General features: G+C 45.1%; 1 protein-coding gene across 4 annotated transcripts in view; it reads right to left on the reverse strand.

Moving 5' to 3' along the window:
- Positions 1-12,030: 12,030 nt before the first annotated feature.
- Positions 12,031-21,707, reverse strand: part of ZHX2 (zinc fingers and homeoboxes 2) — a 78,637-nt gene continuing 68,960 nt past the window's right edge. For all 4 annotated transcript variants that reach the window (XM_074847853.1, XM_074848018.1, XM_074847786.1 and 1 more), the window contains 2 exons: positions 18,651-21,342; positions 12,031-13,314 (listed from right to left, as the gene is read on the reverse strand). In XM_074847853.1, coding sequence (XP_074703954.1) covers positions 18,655-21,153 — 2,499 coding nt within the window. In that variant the 5' untranslated portion in view covers positions 21,154-21,342 and the 3' untranslated portion in view covers positions 12,031-13,314; positions 18,651-18,654. The remainder of the gene's footprint in view (positions 13,315-18,650; positions 21,343-21,707) is intronic.

Raw genomic sequence — 21,707 nt, forward strand, 5'->3', positions numbered from 1 at the left:
TGCAATCAAAACTGTTTAGGTTGCCTGATGCTTGGACAGTGGTGTGTGCTCATAGCCCCAGGCTGTTGGGAGCAAATACTGTGACAGAGGAATGCAACTTGGGTTATGTCATTGCTTCTTTTTTTTTATGAAAATACAATTTATGTATGGTGTTGGTGGATGTATGAGGTAGAGAAGCCTAAAGTACTGATTTTTTGAATAAAAAAATACTTAAAATCACTCAGGAAGGGATCTAAAGATGCCGAGAAGTTGATTTTTAACTGTACTTCAGAATAGGAAGAAAAAAATTTATCAAGGCTTGTATTCATTGTCTGATCAAAGAATGTTTTTCAGAGTGCTTTTTTTCCCAAATATAGGCTCAGAAATTGGCAGTCTCTTTGTTTAGGCTGCAAAGAAAAGCAACACCTGTCTCTGTCGTCATCTACTGAATCCTTAACCCCACAGTGGGTGGAGGGGCAAGATGAGACACTAGTTAGTATTTGTACCTGTAACTGGACTCAGCGGAGAAGCCTTTTGCTAGAAGGAAGCCTTGAGCACATGCCTGTAACACTGCTTTACCTGTTCGCTGACTCTCAACTGCCCGTGCTTATTGCTGTTACAAGTTTAAGCAATTGCAAAAAGAAAATGGCAATGTGTGTGCCTTGGGTATTGGCCTTGTTTGTTTTAGGGGCTCAGGCTAAGGAGTTAACTGTAACTGATGTTAATGTTTCAGTATTTTCACTTAGGAGCTTTTACGTACAGATTAATTTTCTTAAAAGCTGATTCAAATTCCAGATGCTAGAGAGTTTGGGTTTTTTAGTGTAGAGATGAATAGGAAAGTTAGTTTTGTCCTGTTCTCTGTTCTGTCTCGCCCTTCTTCCCCAAGGTATGTAATTTAAGGTAAAAATCCAATTAATGTTGAAAAAGTATGCAAATATTCTGGGGCAGCATCAAGAAGTTTGAACGCCCTGAAGCTTTATGCAACTGATGGCATAAAGAGCTTTTACTGTTATTTCAGCCTTTGTGTTGTGTAAATTCAGAAAATCTTGCAGAGACTGATAATCTTAGAGGATCCTGGTCAGGATCTATGATCAGGAGAGCAAAAATTTTGCAAGAGTTCAAACTTTTGCTGAAATTAGAAGTGCTCTGGATGATGCAGTACAGCAATATTTACTTTTTTTTTTCTACTCTACAGCTCTGACTTCAAACCTAAACGCAGTCTTCACTTGTTCACAGGGACAGATGGGTTCCTCTCTAGCTATGTCAACATCTGGTTTGGCTTCAGTAGTCCAAGGTGCATGTAGCTAGGGGCGGGGGCTTCCCAGTGAGACCAGCACACCTAAACACAAGAAAAATAATCTGTGGCGACTGAGTCAAGAGGAAGGAGAAGACTGTCAGGCATGACCTGACAGTCAGCTTTCTTTGACTTTCCTTAGTTGGCTGTGTTGAGCTGGTAGGGTTGCACAACCCAGAAGGGAGTAGGACAGACAAGGATGAAGATGTTGCCGAATAGTTTTGAGGAGGCCCTGGTTTGGCATCTCTTGGGTACAGCCTTTCCCAAGGAGTTTCAGGGAAGCCTCTTGGGATGTTAACTGCTGTTCCTGTAGGCTGTAGAGGGGAAAGTAGCTCCTGATCTGCAAATAAAGGGGCAAAACCTTGGTGTGTGCAGAGGGAAGGTTCCTAGCTAGAGAGCAGACTTGTGTGTGCTTGCAGCATGTGGAAGTTTCACTGGAATAGTATCAGAAAGAAATTGTGTGTGTGTAGGGGGAGTTCTTGCAACATGAGAATATTTCATTTGGATGATGCTGGTGAGGATGAAATGTTTCAGGTTTTTATTTCTAAAATGACTTTTCAGTTAGGTTAGAATATATGATAGGTTTCTGTTTGCTTATAGAGCTCAAATCAACCCTTAAAAGCTGAAATTGGAACCTACTGTTTTGATTGGAGCAAATCACTTCTGCAGCCTTTGTTTCCACAAATGTTGTGGTGGTTTTTTACTGCAACAAGTTAAAAGAAATTGGTATTTGTGACTCTTGCCTGAGATGGGACTTGCATGTTGGAAAAAGGCCTAACTTGGATCATTGTCAACAGCTTTCTGTGAGCAGGGAGTACCTCGAGAGGTTGAAGAACCTATAGCTTCTGGGTGGAGAGTTTCTGCATTCCTGGTGAAAGCTTCCTAGCGTGTCTGCTGCTCTCACTGTGGTAGTTACAATCCAATTTTTAGTTTTCCTGTATATTTCAGTTGGAGCAGTATTATTTCATTTAAAGCTCCCTTCCCTCTTTTTGGTCTGAAACTGCACTCTAAGAATTAGGGCCAAATTTAATGTTTCACAATAGCACAGGAGGAAGAAGAGAGGGGTATTCTCAGCTCTACTGCATTGTACCCGCACCCGCTGCCTGTGTTCTGCAGAGGCAGGGAAGACTTACAGGAATCATCAGATGCACCTGCAAAATGTAAATCCTCATCAATTTAGAAAGCCTGAGCAGGCTGTAACAGTGACTCTATCCGTTGCCTGCCTTGACACCCATCATGTACAAAGAGCTCCAAACCATTTTCAGAAGTTGAGTCTTGATACTTAAAATCATGTGCCCAGTAGCAATATTGGTTTTATAGCAATTTATAATCTTTTTTTGCCTCCTCTGTTGGCTGTCATAGAGGCAGTAAATTACCAATCTCTTTTTTTTTTTTTTTTTTCATCCCCTGTAGGTGATAACTAGTTTAATACCTCTTCCCTTGCTTACATCCATCTCTGTTTTCCAGATAGCAGCCACTTGTTCTCTCAGATGGTCTGATGAATGTAACTAGTTAAACTCAGAGTAATTGCCCTCAAATGCCACACTGGCTTTTGGAGCCTGCTGCTGCTATTTCAGAAGAAGAGCATTTGTGCTTTCAGTCTTACCCATTTTTTTTCTAGCTGTATTAATTGAGTGTCTAATGAATTCTCCAAACATCCTCATTTCTGCTCTTCAGAGCCGCCCCATGAAGACATACATGGGCTGTTTTGGGAGCAGAGGGGAGTGTGAAGGGCCACAGCAATGGCATGTCACTGCAGAGATACCACTCTTCCCAAGCAGAGGGAAAGCTATCATTAACCAAATGGTGAGCTCGGCTTGCTTCTCACCTGGACTGTCTGGCACTGGGAGATCTCACCAGGGTGGAGTCCTTGGACAGACCATTACCTTCACAAGAGATGGATTTTTGGGGTTCATACAGCCACCTGTTAAGAAACAGCTTTTCTCATCTCTAACAATGCATTTTCCCTCTCTCTTGCACCCATCACTCTGTCCTTTTCAAATTATGAATTGTGCTGTATAATGTATTTTTTAAGAAAGGAGAAAAATCAAGGGCAATGATACAAGTTGATGGTATTTAACCTTCCTGGGCAAGGTGATAGTATCATTGAAGGAAAAAAATCCTCTATCAATCAGAGATGTACGTGGTGTGGTGATATTGCACTTGAAGGTCTAGTAAATCTCTTAAGAACTGTATCAGTCTAATTTCTTTAAAGCAGATAACAATAGGCCCTACAGCTGTATTATTTGGTTGAGTAGCTAAGTGGATAGGGGAACGTTTTAGCTGGATGCAGTCCCTGTGCTGAAGGATCTCAGATAGCTCTGTAGCTGCTATTAGAGCACAGCTCACCGAGACCAAGTAATTACTGTATAATTTAATGCCAATACAAACAACATAAGCTAATGCATTCACTCCCCTATAGAAATGCTTTGTCCTCTAAATCTGCTCCTGCCAGTTCCTCAAAGTCATCCTACAGCTTTTCGTGTCCCCTCGTGCATCTTAAATGAGATCAATAACTTCCTAGGCTGGCTCTAGTGGAGTGGCTCACTCCACAGAGCTGCTCTGTGAAGCCGAAAGCAATGCAATCCTAAGGAAATCCTGCTGAGTAAGGAGAGTTTCTGTTCATGTGTAATCGAGTCGTGATAAGGCCAGCTAATAAAGATAAGGTTCTCAACAAGTGGCACGGGACAATGAGCAGGGAAATGGAGTATGGAAAACTCTGTGATTAATCATGACCCCTGGCTGCATTGTTCAAAGAAAAAAACACCCAAAGAGATGTGTGGGCATGTTAGTGAAGGGGAGGGAAAGCTGGAGGAATCTAGGGGAAAGAGTAGCAAGCAGGAAAGTATCTACCTCTGTGACCATGAAGGCAGCACCCTGACCCTGTGTCTAAGAGTAGTTTAGTCTTGATGGCTCCGTAGCTGAAAGGCAAGAGGGAATTCAATCCCACTTGTATGGGTTGGTTTGTTTTTTAATTCGTGGAGAATATGGGCTTGTTCCTGCTCATTCTCTGGAGGGGCTTTGGTGGAATGCAAAGGGCCGGGCAGTAGAGGAGGTCAGGAGGAGCACCCTGCCCTGGAAGAGCCCATCTGCAGGGGCTGGAGCAGCAGGGCAGGGCTGTGCGTCTCCAGCCAGCCAGAGCGCGGAGCAGGACAGCACATGGCATCTCCTTTATATTTGGTGATCTTTAACTCAGCGCTGTTGCTGCTGCCAAGATCGCTCATGCTGGATACGTATCTTACTGTATTTCTGCTGTTTTTTTGACCCAAGATGTAACTTAATCTGTGGGCCAAATCACTTGCCTGTAAAGCTTTGATCTTTTCCCCTTTCAGAGGAATACCTTAAAATTGCAAGCTGTGTTAAAGTAAATGCTAAAAGGTAAGCTTACTTTTAGGTGTTCCTGCTGGGCAGAGAGCAATTGTAAACCATACATTGCCCAAAGGGGGGCAATTCTGTGGATTTGCATTCATTTCTGAGTATGCCACTGTGTGTCAGGCTTCAGCTTTGCTACGTTTGCCAGAAAACAGCCACTGACTGGTACTTCAACCCCAGTAAAGAGCTGGTGAGCACGGGTGGGAAAGGAGAAGGTTGGAAGAAAGAAGTATATTGGTGTCCTGCTCTGCAAGCCCTCTGTCTGAATAGCAGCTGCAACAGATAGGATATGGGCATAATTTTTTTTTTTCCCCACCCCTGTACATCTGTCTTGCAGCCTGAACAGTGATGGCTTTAAGAAGCTGGTAGTCTGGGTCATATTTGAAGCATTGATCTAGTGTTGAACAAGCATAACTGTCAATTAAGAAATTGCTGTCTGCACATGATAATTCAGGAAGAACATAATTCTAAAGAAGTGCTGATCTTTCTTGTCCAAGAGTTTGTTTCTTGGCTTGCTTAGGTGCTGGTGGCTGTGATTCAGGAGTAGCGAATTAAAATCAGTTATGCAAGACATGGGAAGTAGGGCAGTTCTAGCCTTGCATCAAGAAATGGATGGTAAAAGCCTGATAAGCTCTGAGTAACTTATATTTAGTCTCATGCTTGTTACATTTTTTTAAAAAAAGTTATTGATGCTGTGAAGATGAATTAACTTCAATGTACAGGATGCTGAGGAGACATCAGTTTTGGCTCTACCATCGGAGAACTGGGATGAGGCTCGCTGAGTATTACTGGAAGAGTCTGTTAACGGGCCAGCAGGACCTGTTCATGTCAAAACTGCCCCATGCCTGTGTCCTTCAGTTCTTTTGCAACTGTTCAGGTAAATCAGCAGCTTTTGTCAGAAAGTTGGGGTTAGGAGGAGAGCTAGGAGTTATGACTCTGGCAGGATGAGGCTGCGGATGGCCACACACAGTGGCTCTGGGAGAGGTGGGAATTGCTCTTTTTCAGAAGGGGCATCAACACTATGGTGAAAATTTAAACACCGTGGGATTTTGCTTGTTGAAGGTCAGTGTGGCAGCATCTGCAGCTATCCTGAATTGGTGGGTGGTGCTTTCACTGAGTGAAACCATTTCTCTCCTGCCAAGGGCCACCTGGAAGTTATTTGTGAGCACAGGAGGAAGGCTCTAGCAACCTGTTTGACTTCAGTTCCCAAGTCACTTGTATGAAAAAAAAAAAAAAAAAATCTCCTTTTAAACAAATAAGGGTGTGTAAGAGACTCAAGAAAACAATTCAACCCTCTGGAAGGCCAAACACATCATCAATAAGCCTGTTCTGCAGTATGACTTGCTGCTGCCCAGCTGAGGACAAAGCACTAAAGACATCCTTCAGTGCCACCTCCCCACCGCCTGCTCGCTCAGAGAGAGGCGTACTTCATCTTTGTTTAGATGCTGAAATGCCCTTGAAAGCAAAATCCCCCAAGAGGAGGTGGTTTGGAGATAAATTTGCATTTGGCAAAACCTTGTCTGTGCCGTGGGGCTGCAATGTGCTGTGACAATGGTACCCAGCACTCTGGGATGGCGCTTAACGCAATTACACTGCGGCGCTTCATGGCCAACACTGATGCTCGGTCCAGTGTCCTTCCCTCAGATGGCATAAAATTGGTGTCTGTGAGTCTGAAAAGAGAGTGGCACTGCCCAGGTTCAAGCGTAGGCCAAGTATGAAGAAAACAAAACAAAAACTCAGCAGCCTCCTGTGATTTAGATGGGCAAAACTCATGTGCCGGAGGACAAGACTGCGCTCTTTGGATAAGCGCTTATCGTTCTTGAAGCTGGCACAGCAGAGCAGAGCAGCCCATGCTTCAAAAAGCAAAGTAATTAATTCTTCTTGCTCCCAGCCGCAGCAGTCTCTGTTGTGCAATGCTACACCGCAACCAGGCATGGAGAAACTTTCTTTCCAATCAAAAGAAGTATTCATTTTTTTGCTCTGACACAGCAGGGCTGGTCTTCCTTTTAGTATTACTGAAGACAATGTCTGCCTTGCCTTTCCATGACCTTCAGCATGTGGCTTCATGCTTAAAATTTCCATCCCCCCACATTCAAACACTGGCATTAAAGAGAGAAAAAAAAAAAAAAGATTAAAATTCCTTTTGTTTAAATCCCTAATAGGGAGCCTTAGAGCATGCTGCCCTTCAGACACAGGGATAGGGCTTGGGTTGTGCTCCTGGGCTCTGTTGGCATCGTGGAAAGCAGGTCAAACCCCAGCCCCCTTCCCTGACCCAGGTGCTCTCTGTTTGCTGTTTGCCTAGCTGTGGTTGAAACCTGGTGGTAGCTGAATTAGGGCTGGAGAAAAGGTTTGGAGCTGTGCTTCCCTGTCTGGGGTACTTCTGCTCTCCCTCTGTATAATGGGGCTAATGATGCCAAAACCACTGGCATCCTATTTGTCACAGCTGCTCCAGATGTGTCCCTCATTCTTAGCATGAGCAGTGCCTCTATCTCCAAATGTGTCACAAGCAATAACAACAACATCAGTTGATCAAATTTAGTGCGGATTTAAATTCCTGGCTGCAGGGAGCTGCCCTGGCTTTTCAGAGCCAGCTCCCCTGCTGAACATCATCCCCTCACCTGGGGACAATTTTGGGGGAGAGCATGGGGGTAACATGGCCCTTCAGGTGAGGCAGCAGCTGATGGGGCTCAATGATTGAAGCTATGGCCAACCCAAGTGAAGGTAAATGTTCCAAAGTGCCTTGGGAGGACCCGGAGCAGACTTGTAGGCAACAGACCATCAGAGAGCAGCCAAATAAGCCTGAATTTGTGTGAAACCCTGGCTATAATGAATAGGCGCTGGGGAAGATCCCTTTATGAAGAGGTTTATCAGTCGGGTGATAAGATATAATGCTGCTGTGTCTTGGGAGCGCGTCGAGGCAGGAGGCAAAGTGAAGTATTTCCACCTTGCTGGAGAACCTCATGGTCATTCACCAGCATTAGCTGATGGCCCCAGCACTGAGATGAGAGGGGCTGCTGGGGTTAGAGGATGACAAAACCCCAAAAGATGTCAGATTGGAACATTTAGGTACAGAGGTATGTTAAATGCCACCATGTGGTAAAATGCCTTTTGGTATTAGTGACTTCAAGTGAGCAGTTTGGAGAGGCCAAAGAGGCTCAATGGCTCTGTTGCTGTCAAGCTGAGGAGAGAGCAATGCTCTTAATACTGAGAGGGATTTAATCACACATGCATGCTAATGTGTTATAAAGCACCCTGGGGCATGCTATGAGCTCCTGCTTTAAAGGGAGGAGAAATTCCCCCTCTGTGGGAATAAAAGAGCAGCTGCAGCAGTGGCCATAAATGCCAGCCAGGCTGGGGAGAGCACTCAGCACCTTCTGCGGCACCCCCCCAAAACAAGGGTCGTGGGAAATGGGAGACAGGGAAGGTGTTTAGGGAGAGACTTAAAAGTGGAGGGAATTAAGGCAGGAAGATGAAAGCTGCTCCTGGAGAACTGGTGGGGGGAAGAGGGATGTCCTGGTGAGATCATGCAGGATGTGGGTCCCTGAGGAGCCCCAGTCCTGGCTCACTCATTTCTGTCCTTGTGTCTTTGCCTCTTGGAAAGGGAAAGGCTTTGAGTGAAAGAATAAGAAACACAGATGAAACGGCAATGATTTGATGCAAATCTAAAATGAAGCTTCCTTGCTGGAAGTCAAGACAAGGCCAAGCTGAACTCCAGCTCTTGCCTTTAGCACGTTTATTCTGCAGTCTTGTGAATAACTACGTATGTGTCTCAGTTTCTCTGTCCATAAACTCGGGTTAGTGGTATTATTCCTTTAACTAACTCATAGATGTGTTGCAAAACCAATGATTTTTTAGATTAAGATTGCTGCACGCTAAATTTTACATGATATATTGCACTGGGATCATCTAGACTTTTAAGAAAGAAAAATAAAAGACTAGGGAGAGGATGAGTTTGTGTACCAAAGAAGCTTCATAGATGTCCCACTTACTGTGCCTGAGCCAGTTTGCTGGCTGTGTGGTTCTCACAGTACACTTAAATTGTAAGAATTGTAATACAATTAGAACTATCATTCTGGAGCATCAGGTCTGATTGAAATAAAACAATGGAAAAACCCTGCTTTTGCTTACTGCACTCTAGATGTGTGCTGTGTGATTAGGTCTGACAATTACCCGGTCACTCAGCTCTTACCTCCATCCTCGCTAGAGCTTGCAATAATCTGATTGGGATATGGTTCAACTACATAACACTCGAGAAACCCTGCCTTGTTTTTTTATGCTACTTTTTCATTCCTTTGCCATGTATCTCATATTCTCTTGCTCTTGATGCATTCACTTTTCCTCCTGTACTCTGAATATTTTCAGAATTATGCTCAAGAGTCATAACCACTTTCCCTTAGTTACTGATCAAACGAGTACAGAAGTCCTCACTTTTGCTGATCTAAATGGTCTCAGGTCTCTCTTTTTCCTCAGGAGATGATTTTAAAAGTTCCTTTCCATCACTGGGTGCTCTTTCCTTGCTATCAGGATGTCAAATGGATTTCCTAAAATATTGCCTTATATGCCTTTGTAATTAATTCTTTTTCCCCCTTCTGTAAGCTAGTAAGATTTCAGGATGTGTCTTTTTGCTACCTAACAATAGCTGAGGGCTACAAGAAGATAGGGAAAGTTTCAGTGATTAGATTTCAGCTAAAGATGAATATAATGCGTAATTATTACTTAGCTTGGTTGCTGTTTTCCTTGTGTATTTCTCTAGATTTTAAGTTATCACCACATAATTATCATTATGGTAAATGGTCACAAAGATTTCTTGCATAACCCAGCACTTCCCCCTCCAGCCTGTGATGGTCTGTGTGGTGCTGGGACACCCCTTCTTCTGAGAATCATCCCTGCAGCTGCTGGGCTTCACCCTGCAGATGCAGACTCCCTGCACCACTCACTGGCTGACTTTCAAAGTGTTGCATTAAATGAAATTCCTAAAGGTCAACATCAGAGATTTGAGGTAAGAAATGGTGCCACTGCAGCAATGTGGTTGAAAAGTGAAGCGGTTTTGGTTTTTTCTTTAAGAAAAGGGGGGGGGGGTGTGTGAAAAATGAATCATTTCAGCTGCAGAGAGGTTCATAAACACTGAAGTTTCTGCCCCAAAACTTCCCAGTCAGGTTGGATGGGGCTTTGAGCAACCTGATCTAGAGAAAGATGTCCCTGCCCATGGCATTGGATGAGATGATCTTTGAAGGTTCCTTCTGACCAAAACCATTCCGTGATGCTGTTATTTTCTGCTGTCCGAGTGGTCTTTCACCGCGACCACATTTAATAAGGTTTCTGTCTGACCTGTCCTAAATTGTGTATCTGTGTTGTTATTCACTTGGAGTGCCCTGGCAGCAATAAGGAGCTAATGGCAGCTCATTCACTGAGCAGCACCCTTTCCAGCATTTTATGGACCAGGCAGGAGAAGTAATGCGGGTGTATAATGGACACCCATCCTCTTGTCAGCATGCAAGCAGACTAAATTAAGACCGTAGAGGCCACCTAATTCAAGTTGTTCCTGGCTTCTAAGCGATGGAGTTTTCTACAAGACACATTTAAAAAAAAAAAAAAATGCAAAAATCTGATTGTTTTAGTTTTTCTGTGGTTTTGTGTTAACTGGATTTCTTCTGATTAGAACATTTCAAGAGATGGTGCTGGGTTTGTGTGTGTGGCGGTGGCCACACACAGGACGCAAACTTAGGTTGAAACACATTGTGCAAGATGTCAGTCAAAACGTGAGCATCAGGGACTGCTGTTCCTGGGAACCCTGCCTGAGAAAGGCTGTCCCAAGACACCCCCTCCCTGCGGGGCTTTGCGGGCCCTGCTCCCAGCACACAGTCCCGCTCTCAGCCACGCACCGTGGTGCAAATGCCAGGCTCCTGTGCCAGGGAGGCAAGGCTGGGCGGGAGGAATCTCAGTGTCAGCAGCCTATTTTCATCCGTGTGCAATGAAACCCCACAGATAAGGCCATCCTTAATGGCTGCCACGCACAATGTCCTGATTGTGCCTCACCACTTGCTCTCTCCTAGAAATGCAGTCACTGCGTCGGTATTAATTAAAAACAAAGCCTGCTTGCAATGCCCAGTTTGTGAACCTGTTCTGGCAGCCACACTGAAGCAATCCCTGTGGGGACCTGGGTTGCTTTAAGCTAAAGAAAAGGGGCCACCGGATCAGCTTTCCCTGACAAAACCTGGCGCCTGAAGGTTTGATATCACACCCCAACCTGCCTGCACAAAGCTACCCAGTGCTGTCGTTCTGGCGATGCTGGCAAAGGCTGTGCCAGTCTTTTGCAAGCCTGTTTGTTTGCTGTGGAAGAGCTTCAGCTTTATTATCTGTGCAATGACAGACTCCAGGGCTGCTGCTATTGTTTTATTTCAATTGCAGAGATCTTAAATTGCCCCAGTCCTGGCCCCTAACGCCACTGTGTCTGGGGCTGTACAAATACAGAAAACCCAGGTGGGTCTTGTTCTTCCTAAACCTCCTGCTGAGCTCCCTGGGAGTGCTGCTGGTTAAGCAAAGTAGGTCAGCGCTCCAGACACACAGGCATACACACACATCAGAAAGGAGAGATGCAAACTGGAATATTAAGCTGCCAAGTGGCTGTTAAAAACTGTGCACAAGGGCAATTAAAATATTAGCATCATTTCATGTAAGCAAAACAGACAGAAGTGGCAATTAGTTTCAGTTACAACTCTGGAGTCCTGTCCTCCGAGGCATTTTCTTTTTGGCCACCTGGCACTTGCATCCATCGATGTGACAACCCACACGGGTGTATGGACGTGACTGCATGGGCATCCGCCTCCACGCACGCAGGAGTACGATGCACAGTGTTGCATGTGATGGGACATGTGCACATTGTCAGGCAGGAGCAGAGGCTGCCTCCCCACATCTTGGCATTGGCCTGTGACATGAAAACACAGCAAGCACTGCCCCATCCAGTCACTCCTCTTCAGAAATGAATTAGACAATTTTATTGAAAGTTGCTGAGCCCTTGCCCCCACCCACTGGAAACCTCCCTCAACACTTAAATGTGCTGATGATTATTAAAAATAACTCCATACAGCTGGGTTATGGGGACAGTCCCTTTCATTCATTCAGGTTGTGACTGTAACCAAAAGCCCTGTTCCCAAGGGCTATCTGACCCCCATGCACAGGGAAGAGCTAACACTAGGAAAATAAACATCAGTAGTTCACCAAGTTCACTTTAATCTGTTTAGTGTTGGCCAAGCTGATTACTGCACAACCACTTAAAACCCTAATCAGGGCTTGGAAGACACTGAGCTCTTGTGCATCAGGGAGAGCTGGTGGGGGTCAAGTTTGGGTTTTAAATGGAATAAAAAAAAAAAGAGACACAAAAAAAGTTACCAAAATGTTTAGCCTTTGTTTTATTGAGTTACAACAAATGAGCAACAAGTTAGAAAAGTTGGATTTATTCAAACTCCCTAGCATCCTCTGTGCAGCGTACTGAAAGGTGGGTAAATTTTTCAAACCCAGCTTGTCAGAGGAATGCACTGGACGGCTCTTGCACCCGCTCGCCTACACACCCACGCTCCCGCTCTCCTTCCTCCTCCTCACACGTGCATGGACAGACACCCCCACACAAATCCAAATTAGCAGTATTTGGAAAAAAGTGCACCTGGGAACCTAGGATTGATCTAAAAATTTAGTGGCAAGGGTTAATCAGAAATTTCTGTTGTGCGCTACAACATCTAAAGCTGGAGGGCAGACTGTTGGTTATGGTGTCCATCCTTATACCAGCCCAAGAAACACAAGTTCGGATTATGAAGCATCTTAATTTCCTCACTCTAACCCCTCTGGGGGTTGTACTGCATGTTTAAACAAAAAGTGCTAAAAAAAGAAACCAAACAAAAAAGGCATTCTAGCCAAATCTTCAGAGACGCACAGCTGGGACTGGCTTGTGAAAAGTAAAGTACAGGAGCTGGAGAAGACTTGTCTTGTAGGAGCACAGAAAAGCAGAGATTTAAATACTTCAACCGGTAGCAGGTGGCCATAAAACAAAACAAAAAAATCAAAACAACAAGGAAAAAACCAAACCCCAACCACTCCAGAACAACCCTCCCCAATCCCGTAATGTGTTTAAGTGGGCCGAAATGTAAACCAGGGTGGGGATCTGGGCTCAGATGTTGATCCGCACCAACAAGACTCCAAAAGACTGCAGATCTGTCTTAAAATGCTTCAGAAAAAATTCTACCTCCCCCACAAAAGACACTTCCCTCCCCAAAACCAACCCCCAAATTTTGCAATGGCATTATATGCAAGAATAACTTGCACCTATCAAAAAGTTAACAAAATTTCCACATTGTACAAATCTGTTCCAGTAGAGGAAGAGGCTGGGCAGGAAAGTGGGTGGGAGAGAAGCTAAGGAGAAACCTATGTACAAGGACCCTTTTCTTTCTTTCTTTCTTTCTTTCTTTCTTTTTTAATGCAGTAGTAGAACTTTGGCACTATAAACGATCCTGTGATGATGCTCCACGAGAGTATTTCTTGCTGTGCCTCTGCAAGCGCAGTTTGAGACTTGGGAGTCACAACACGCTATCTCACCCCAGGCAGGAAAATAGAGGTTTCTTCTATTTTCAGACAGCATTTCCCCTTCAACATCAGGGCAGTGCAGCTGAGGAGTACCCCTGCAAAAATTATAAAAGCAGCGTATTATTTTCGAAGGCACTATGAACAACTATTTGAACTGTCAACTGTGTCCACCTGCACATGCAGTAGCACTGCATTTTGTATTAACCGTACCCTGAAGCCTATCCCTATCACAGCCTGATGCTGTGGTAGCGTACCGGATTTTTGCTGTATGTAACACCCAGCTAATAACTCCCTACAGATTTCTAACAGGGACATACAGCCCAGCCTCGACTCTGCTGATCTCTCCCTACTATACACCGCAGGCAGATCCTCACACTGGCTGAAAGACCATGTGCACATGCGTTGGGGGCAGCTACTTTGTGGCACAGGACAGGTGGTGCTAAAGACAAGACGACTGCAGGTCTCTCTCCCCCCGTAAATCCTCTCATTAAATACTTTTTTTTTGCATGACTTTAGAAAATAATTATACAAACTGCAAGACAACAGAAAAAATTGCACATGCCTGTGCTCTGCAGAGCAGCTCCCTGGCTCTGCTGCAACTCCTGTACCTACATAAAGACTGCACCATGGACCAGAGATTAAAAAATAACCCCCCAAAAAACAACCTTCAAATACTCACCTGCCTACACATATCCCCAGTTCCCAGCACAGAGCAAGGGCTCTATGATAAGGATTATGTTCAGCATATTTTTCCCTATTGAGGTGTGTGTGCAAGAAGTGCAAGCACCCACTCAGGCTGGAGCTGCACGCAGCAGCACAAGGCAGATTTTCTGCACCATCCTCCTCACCCATACTGCAGCAGTGCTTACCAAAACCTGAGCTAACCCGTTACTTCATACCTTTTATGAATGTTACTACTAGGTCTGCTTTTTCCCCCAAAGCAGTGAGCTCTGTCTGGCATCTGCAATGCAGAAAGCAGTGTGGTCAAGCCCAGTAAAAGGCCATGGGCTTGCAGCAACACCAAAGGAAAAAGTCCTCCCCATCCTTGTGACCTTCCCTCAGACAGGCCCCTGCTCCTTCTAACTCACTGGAAGATTTTAACTGCTGCTCTTAAGTCCTTCATTGCATTACAGGTTGGTTCTCTGACATGCCTCACTGGTTTGGGGGGAAATGGCAAGTCCTCTGTGCTTTGGCCTTACTCCCTGAAATGCTTTAGGGTGACCTGAGTTCTGCAAACCCACTGATCAATCCTACACTGACTTCAGGATGGAGCCTTGGAGCCCAACACCAGTAACGCGCATTATATTTAGCATTATGGATGAAACCCTAAACCACAGGGAAAATGAGAACTTAGACAGAAAGGGAGGGAAACCCCAGTGCTGTTCATTTTTACCAGTTCTAGACACCGAGGAATGCACTGGGCCACCAGCAACTGAGTGATCTCAGCTCCTGCAGTGGTGCAAAAGGGGTTGGAGACACCAAGAAGACCCAGATCACCTCTGATGCCCAGTACGATGCATACAGCAGAAGCAAGGGTTGACTTCCTTCAGACTTTTTTTTTTTTTTTTCCTCTGGTGTGCAACTCCCAGACATGGTTTTCCTTTGGCACATCTCCACAGAGCAGTGGTCACAGCCATCGAGAGCCAGGGCACGCATCTTTTGGGGTGTCCACCTACCTTGCTCCCACCATGAGCCATAGATGTTGGTGCCTACATCTTGCAGGATTTGGGCTTAAAATGGAGGTCATGAGATAACTAAAAAAGAAAGTTTACGGTAGAGAAGGTGGTGGTGGGGAAAAAAAAGTATGCTTCTGAGAAAAAAACCAAAAGCTCTGGGCTGAGGAAATACTGATCTTGGGAAAACCCCATGGGGAGACAATGCTGTGAAGAAAGCCAGCGGTAGCTGCCAACCACTCTGGCACGCTCTGGTCCCGCTCTCATGTCTGAGCTGCGATTTGCTGTATCTAATTTAGGACCAGTTTCTGTTTGTCAGGCTTGCGCAAATGGGAACAACAGACCTAATTTTGACCTGTGCTGTGGGAAGGCAGGAATATCTCTACTGATGAAGCTAAAGCACTCTCTTGATAGAGCAGTTGGGCCCTGTTACATGAGGGATACGGGGCTTCATTGTGCAGCATCTGGAGCATTTTCAGTGATGGCTTTAGTGCACCCTACAGGACCCACCCAACATCTTGAAGGCTCCAGCACCCTACGGGGACAGATTTCCCAGCCTCGCTGTTCAGGAAACCTGATCTGTTCCATGGAATAAACCCAATTTTGCCAAAAGCTTCAGATATGGAGTTAGTAATGGAGCTTTTTCTTAGTCCAGGCATGGTATTTCAGAGCCTGGCATGAACCCTGCTCTCACTGAGGCCAGGAGTTCATGAAACTCCCACTAGCTGCAGCAGCATCTGCCAAACACCGATCAGTTTTGAAAAACTCAGTTTTTTAAGGTGTAAAGTCTGTCTAGGCTGTAACACAAATACTCCCTAATAGTTTCAGAAACTCCTAAAGCTACACACCAAGAGCAGAGAGTGACTGAGATGGTCTGGAAGAGCTCAGGTTTTACAGAAGCTGCACACAAATTCAGCCAACAACAGGAGTATGGAGATCAATCACCGAAAAACTTTAAACTATGTACATCAAGCTGAGAAAACAGCAACACCATGAATATCAAAGGAGCATGCTTCTGTCCAATGTAGGGTTCAGCAGTGAAGGTTTCACCTAATGACTATGGCTGTGTGAGAGTCAAGAGAAGGAGAAGTCCCTTGTCAGCTCTTCTGTCCACCTCTTACGTGTGGACAGGACCTCTAAGCTACCGAGGAGTATGATGTCAGGAAAAATCAGACTTTCATATGACAACAGGCAGAAACAAGCTCTCCATCAGGTCTTACGCAGTCTTTGCTTCTGTATCATAACCTGGATGTCACCTAAGATAACATCTTGTTAATTTAACACCAAAGTTTTAGTTAAAAATTATGTAAGATGGGCTTCACAAAGGTAAGAGTGAAAGTTTATCCTGAAGGAAAAAGGAGCCAGTAGCTGGAATTTTTTCACAGGTCCTGTCAGTGTGGGTTATAAAGCTTCCAGCTTTTGAGTCACAATGCCTGTGACAATGCCTCCATGTGGGCACCAGAGAGCAGGCACTTAGTATCTGGGCTAAGACTTACAGGAAGAATAAAGGAAAATGAAAAAGACTTTGGGCTTTTGTCAAATCCCCAGGCCAGCATGCTGAGAAACGGGCAAAGAGCAGAGGACAAAATGGTCCTCTGATCTTACTGCATGGTCTTCGCAGTGGAAGTCCTGCTCCAGTGCATCTCTTCCCAGTAGGTGCATTTTACAACCAACCACAGGAAAGCTCCTCATCAAAAGGATAACCTAGCGAAAGTTTAACTGAGATCAAAGTTCTTACTAAAATTCCTCTCTGGTAACACTCGAGTACCTCTACAGCCCTGGAGCTTTATGGTCAGCATCTGTGCCAGGGCACAAAGGCCGGAGGTTCACCCCAACGTACCCTACACTGCCTCGCAATCACAAAAATGCAGGCACCAAACTCACACTTCTGGAAGGGGGCTGTTGCAGAGCTTGGTTTCATGGTACAAGAGGTTTGTAAGAAATAGTGGTTTCAGGCAACCCCCTGCTCTCCTGCCCTCCTTCCCATTCCCTCCGCCAGCCCTTGGTCTGCTCCCTCAGTACGAACATTTATAGCTGGAAGGGGGAAGTGATCTGGAATAACTACCCTGAAAAAAACAAAATCCCACAATGCATTTATTCATCGTGCATTTGATTTTAAAAGGTAGATCAGATCCTGGCTCTCCTTTCTTATGTGGCTGCACAACAGTGGCACCCCAGTGTGCCTCCAGCAGATGTTCCCATGTCCTTCTACCTTTAATCTCTGCCTTTGCCACACAGGTAACACAACCTGCTCCTCACATCCCTAATTACCAACTTCTGCAAGCCGGACAGTGCCTTGCACTGCAGTCTGGAGCTTTAGGATACTTAGTGATACAGATGCTGCGATAACATTTCTCAAAATTAGCCGACGTAATTCGTAGTTCAAAATAAAACCACTGCACGGTTTCCCTTTTCAATTCAGAGAAAATGTCCAGGAGACTTCTGGACAAGTATTGCACAAATAGAAAGTGGAGGGCTCTAGGCTAGCCAGCAGGGCTTGCCAAGAAAAAAACTGCATCTCTGCAACAGATAGTAGTTCAATTCAAGTACTGCCAACTGCAATAGTAAAAGTCTTCAGTGCAAGTGTGGAGGGACTTCTAAACTTCTATCAGTCCAGGTTTTTGTATTTCCTTTTTTTTAAAAAATAAATTACGTATTTTTAAAAAGAAATGCTAAAGTGTATTATACTTATTAGACACTAAAAAACTACTAACTCCTTCTAAAATAGGTGTTCTCTCACTGTGGTTGTTAATGCAGGGTGACAAGCCTTCTGTGGGATGTTTTAGCTTAAGACGACTCCAGTTTGGGAGACACAGACTTGGTTACACTGAGCACAAAATGTTACAGGCTCCAGTGAACTCAATTCAACATGCAAGTCAAGAAATGCTGACAGTGCTTACTGTAGATTTATACCTGTGCAATTGTGATCAGAAACAGGCTTCAGGTCTCCAAAATAACACATTCTTTCACATTGTGAAAGATCGTATAAAACCCCCTTAAAGAAAAGCCCTGCAGCTTGCTTTTAAATTCAAGATCCTGTGAAGAAGAGCTGCTAAAACACCCACACAGCTTAGTCTGGGGCATTTCCTAAGCCTCTGAGCAAGCAGAACAAAGTCGGGTTGGAGACAGTTCTCACCTGCAAGAGGAAGAGAGCACATTTGCATGAGTCGCTTCAGTCCCCACAACATTTTTTTTTTTGCTTGCTGTTGCATAAAGAAGCATCTCTGGCTTGGGCCCTTCCCCCAGTGACCTTTTATTCTGAGCAGGGCAGGATGCTGCAAAGAAACTACCCGAGGTGCAAAAACAGGCACAGCCTCTATTCACGGGAGATCAATGATCTGTTAGCAAGGGGGTATTAGCAACTAGTGTTACTTACTACTTCGTTGCATGGCTCAGCTGGTATGTTTTACATCAAGTGTAGCTGAGGTTATATAAGTCATTTAAAGGCAAAAACTTTAAGGCTTAATCACTTATTGCCAAAAAAAAAAAAAAAAGAAGTAAAAAAAAAAAGTCTCCCTTATTCAGGACTTGATCCACATGGAGACAAAAAACACGGCAAAGGGCACTAACCCCTGCCCTACCATGCAGTTGCTTTAATTTACAAGCAGGATGGGTCTCCCTTTTATTCAGGCATCCAGCAGGCACAAAGATCCAGCAGGGATGGGCTCCAGGGATTTATACTGAAGAAGGGCTACAGGATTCTGGAAGCACACCCAGACAGAGGCAGGCTCAGACAAACAGGGCACCATCAGCATTACCTGTCTATACGTGGGAATTGTCTCCAGATATACTTTCAGAGTCAAAGTCCGCCAGCTCTGCCTGGCCTTCGGGTGCCGTTTGGCTCCAGCTGTCCGTACAGTCCGATGCAGCGTCATCCTCACCCACTGTCACCTCCACCCAGTTGACCTCCGCTGGTTCCTCATTCTCCTCACTGCCGTGGCCATCGTGGCTGTTGCACTCCAACCTGTCCGTACCCTCCGCTTGATTCCCCAACAAAGAGTCTTTCAGTGGTTCACAGTCTCTTTTTGCTCTCACCACTAGTTTCCCCCCATTCTCTTCATTCAGTTTTTTATGCTCCTGGTAATGCTGCTGAGGCGCCTCATTACCATTCTTTGGACTCTCGATGTGTTTTGATCCCTTTTTCTGGCTTTGCTCATTACGACCATCAACAGCGTACTGTTGCTGGTACTGGTCTATCCATTTAAGTGACCCTGTTCTTAGTGAAGACCGGTTTTCCTTGAACCAGCGAACTATTTCAGTTCTTGTGAGCCCAGTCTGAGATGCTAACTGGTCATACTCCTGGGGCGATGGCCACTGGGTTCTTGCAAATGTGCTTTTCAGTAGATGAATCTGCTCTTGGGTTTTCTTAAATGTGGTGGAGGACCCAGATAAAGCACCAGGGAGCTGAGAGCTACTCAAGAGTTCTGCCTGGCTTATTGCACCGTTGGGGGTTCCTTGTTCTTTAATTTTTCTGTATGATCCCATTGAGTCCAAGACAGCTTGCTCCATGCTGTCCCTTATCTTTCTCCGCTCAGAGAACCATGAATCTATCTCCCTCCTACTCAGCTTAGTCTCCACTCGAAGCCTGTCCAATTCTCCTTGGGTAGGAAAAGAGCACCTTAGGAAACTCTCCTCAAGGGCCCTAAGTTGCTCTTGGGTTTTCTCTTTGAATCTCTGGGGAGTAAAATCTGTGTATGGGTGAAATGAACGGCTGTGTCGACCAGCTGAAGGTGCTATTTGATCTCTCCCTAAAGCATCACCAGGGATGTGCACGATACCCCTTTGACTTCTGTACCTGTGGTCACTGAACCACTTCTTGATCTCGCTCCTGGAGAGACCCGTCGCCTCTATCAGCCGGTAGACTTCTGCATCATCAGGAAACTGGCTTGCCATGAAACTGGCCTTCAGCTCTGCTATCTGCTCCTTTGTCTTTTTTCGCTCACTGGCTGGTGTCAGTGGTACAGTAGTCAACTTGGCAGGAATCTCAGGCACCTGAACTACATGAGGACGCTTGGCCTCTGGGGCATTTGATAAGGTCTGTATTGTCCTCTTTTGCCCCTGGTTCGGGGCAACAGCAAGCGTAATTGGTGAACAGGAAACGGTTGAACCATTTGACACAGGAGTCAAAACCAGACCAGTCTGGCCCAGTATCTGACAAGGCAAAGCTGTCTGGATGATGGGCTGGGGCATTTTTGCAGTTGTCAAAGGAGCTGGCAGGACGGTGATGGTTTGGGGAACTGCCTGGATAGTACCATTGAACATCTTCTTTCTTGCCTCCTCCACTTCTTCAGGAGACCAACTTATACCATGCTTCAAACGTTGCGTAGCAAACCAAATTCGGATTTGTTCTTCCGGATGTTTTGATGCTGCTGTCAACCACGACAACTCTGCTTGTGTTGGGTAAGGAAATTTATTAAAGGAGTTGATCATGGTTGCATTAGTGTCCAGTGCAGAGTTGTATTTGGTACTGTTCAGAGGTACCGGGACCTTGGGGACAAGGTTAATATTTGGTGGCAGCTGTACAGAGGGCATAACATGGGCTAACACATCATGGAGAAGGTCTCCATTTATGCAAGCAATAGCTTCAGTGGCTTCAGTTATGATGCGGGGGAGAGTGCCATCCACATGGTTTTCCGTAACTCCCTCTTCCGGCTTTTTGGCACCCTTCTTGGTTTCCCCTTTAGGCTTTCCCAGTTTTGTCACTGGCGTTTTACTTGCACTAATTCCCCCATGAAGTGAATCATCACACTCTGCATTTTCTAGCCCAGAGCTCGTGACAGTGACATCGTTAGCAGTGGTCTCAATGGACTGCTCTAAAACAGTCTGATTATTGCGTTTAATTAATTTCAGTTTAAAGTTAGTCTCTCCCGGGTGGTATTTTGTGTTGTGGTCAGATAAAGAATCGTATTTTTTGGTTGTGAAGTTGCATTCAGCACAGACATACAGGGGGTTGAGAATGACATTTGGATGCTGAGTGTCAACATGCTCTGTAAATTCATTTAAGTTTTGTGTTGAGTAAGGGCAGTATTTACACTCATAACCACCCTGGGGTTTCTTAGACTGATTTTCAGCTGAGGGTTTTGCCTCAACCACTTCGCAGTCTTTGACTGAGCTTTCTGAAGGCCAATTTTTTTTAGAGTCCTGCTGCGGTGCACCAGCCCCCTTCTCTTTAGGAGCCTCTACGCCCTCAGCTCCTTCCTGCTCCATGACTTCAGAAGTTCGCACCATACAGGGAGTTGTTGACTTTCTTTTGCTAGCCATGGCAGCCACTGGCAGCAGGCTGTCGTCCCAAATGATGACTTTTTTTTGACAGGATGAGCAATCAACTCAATAGATCTTGCAAACAGCTCCAATCTTCCTTGATTATTTTACTCTGTTTTCTTTAATGAAGAGTTTCCACCCTGGCTGTGACCCTCAGCTCCGCCAGTAGACCTGTGAGCTGCATGACACCTGTGAAACAAAGAATACGTTGTTAGGCACCGATCTATAAAACACAGATTTAGCAGAAAGCCACAGCTCAAGATATGTGCATTTACAAGGCCATTTTGGACAATGCTGAACTCCTCCTCCCCACCATCATCAACTTAAGAGTCAAAAATCTCCTCACAAAGAATAAAAGCAGTGGGTAATTCGCAGTGAAGTGCGCCACAGGGAGCAAATGGCTTTGAAACAAGTAAGATGAACAGACAGGGCATTTTAATCTCCACTAGACTCAATGTATTTAGCTGGAAAAGAAAGAAGATACTGCTATAAATACTGCATCTTTTTATAGAAGCTGCAGTTTCTATTAATTATTATTTTGAAGCCTACAGATT

The sequence above is a fragment of the Strix aluco genome, chromosome 1 (genome assembly GCF_031877795.1).
Source record: "Strix aluco isolate bStrAlu1 chromosome 1, bStrAlu1.hap1, whole genome shotgun sequence".
NCBI classification, from domain to species: domain Eukaryota; kingdom Metazoa; phylum Chordata; class Aves; order Strigiformes; family Strigidae; genus Strix; species Strix aluco.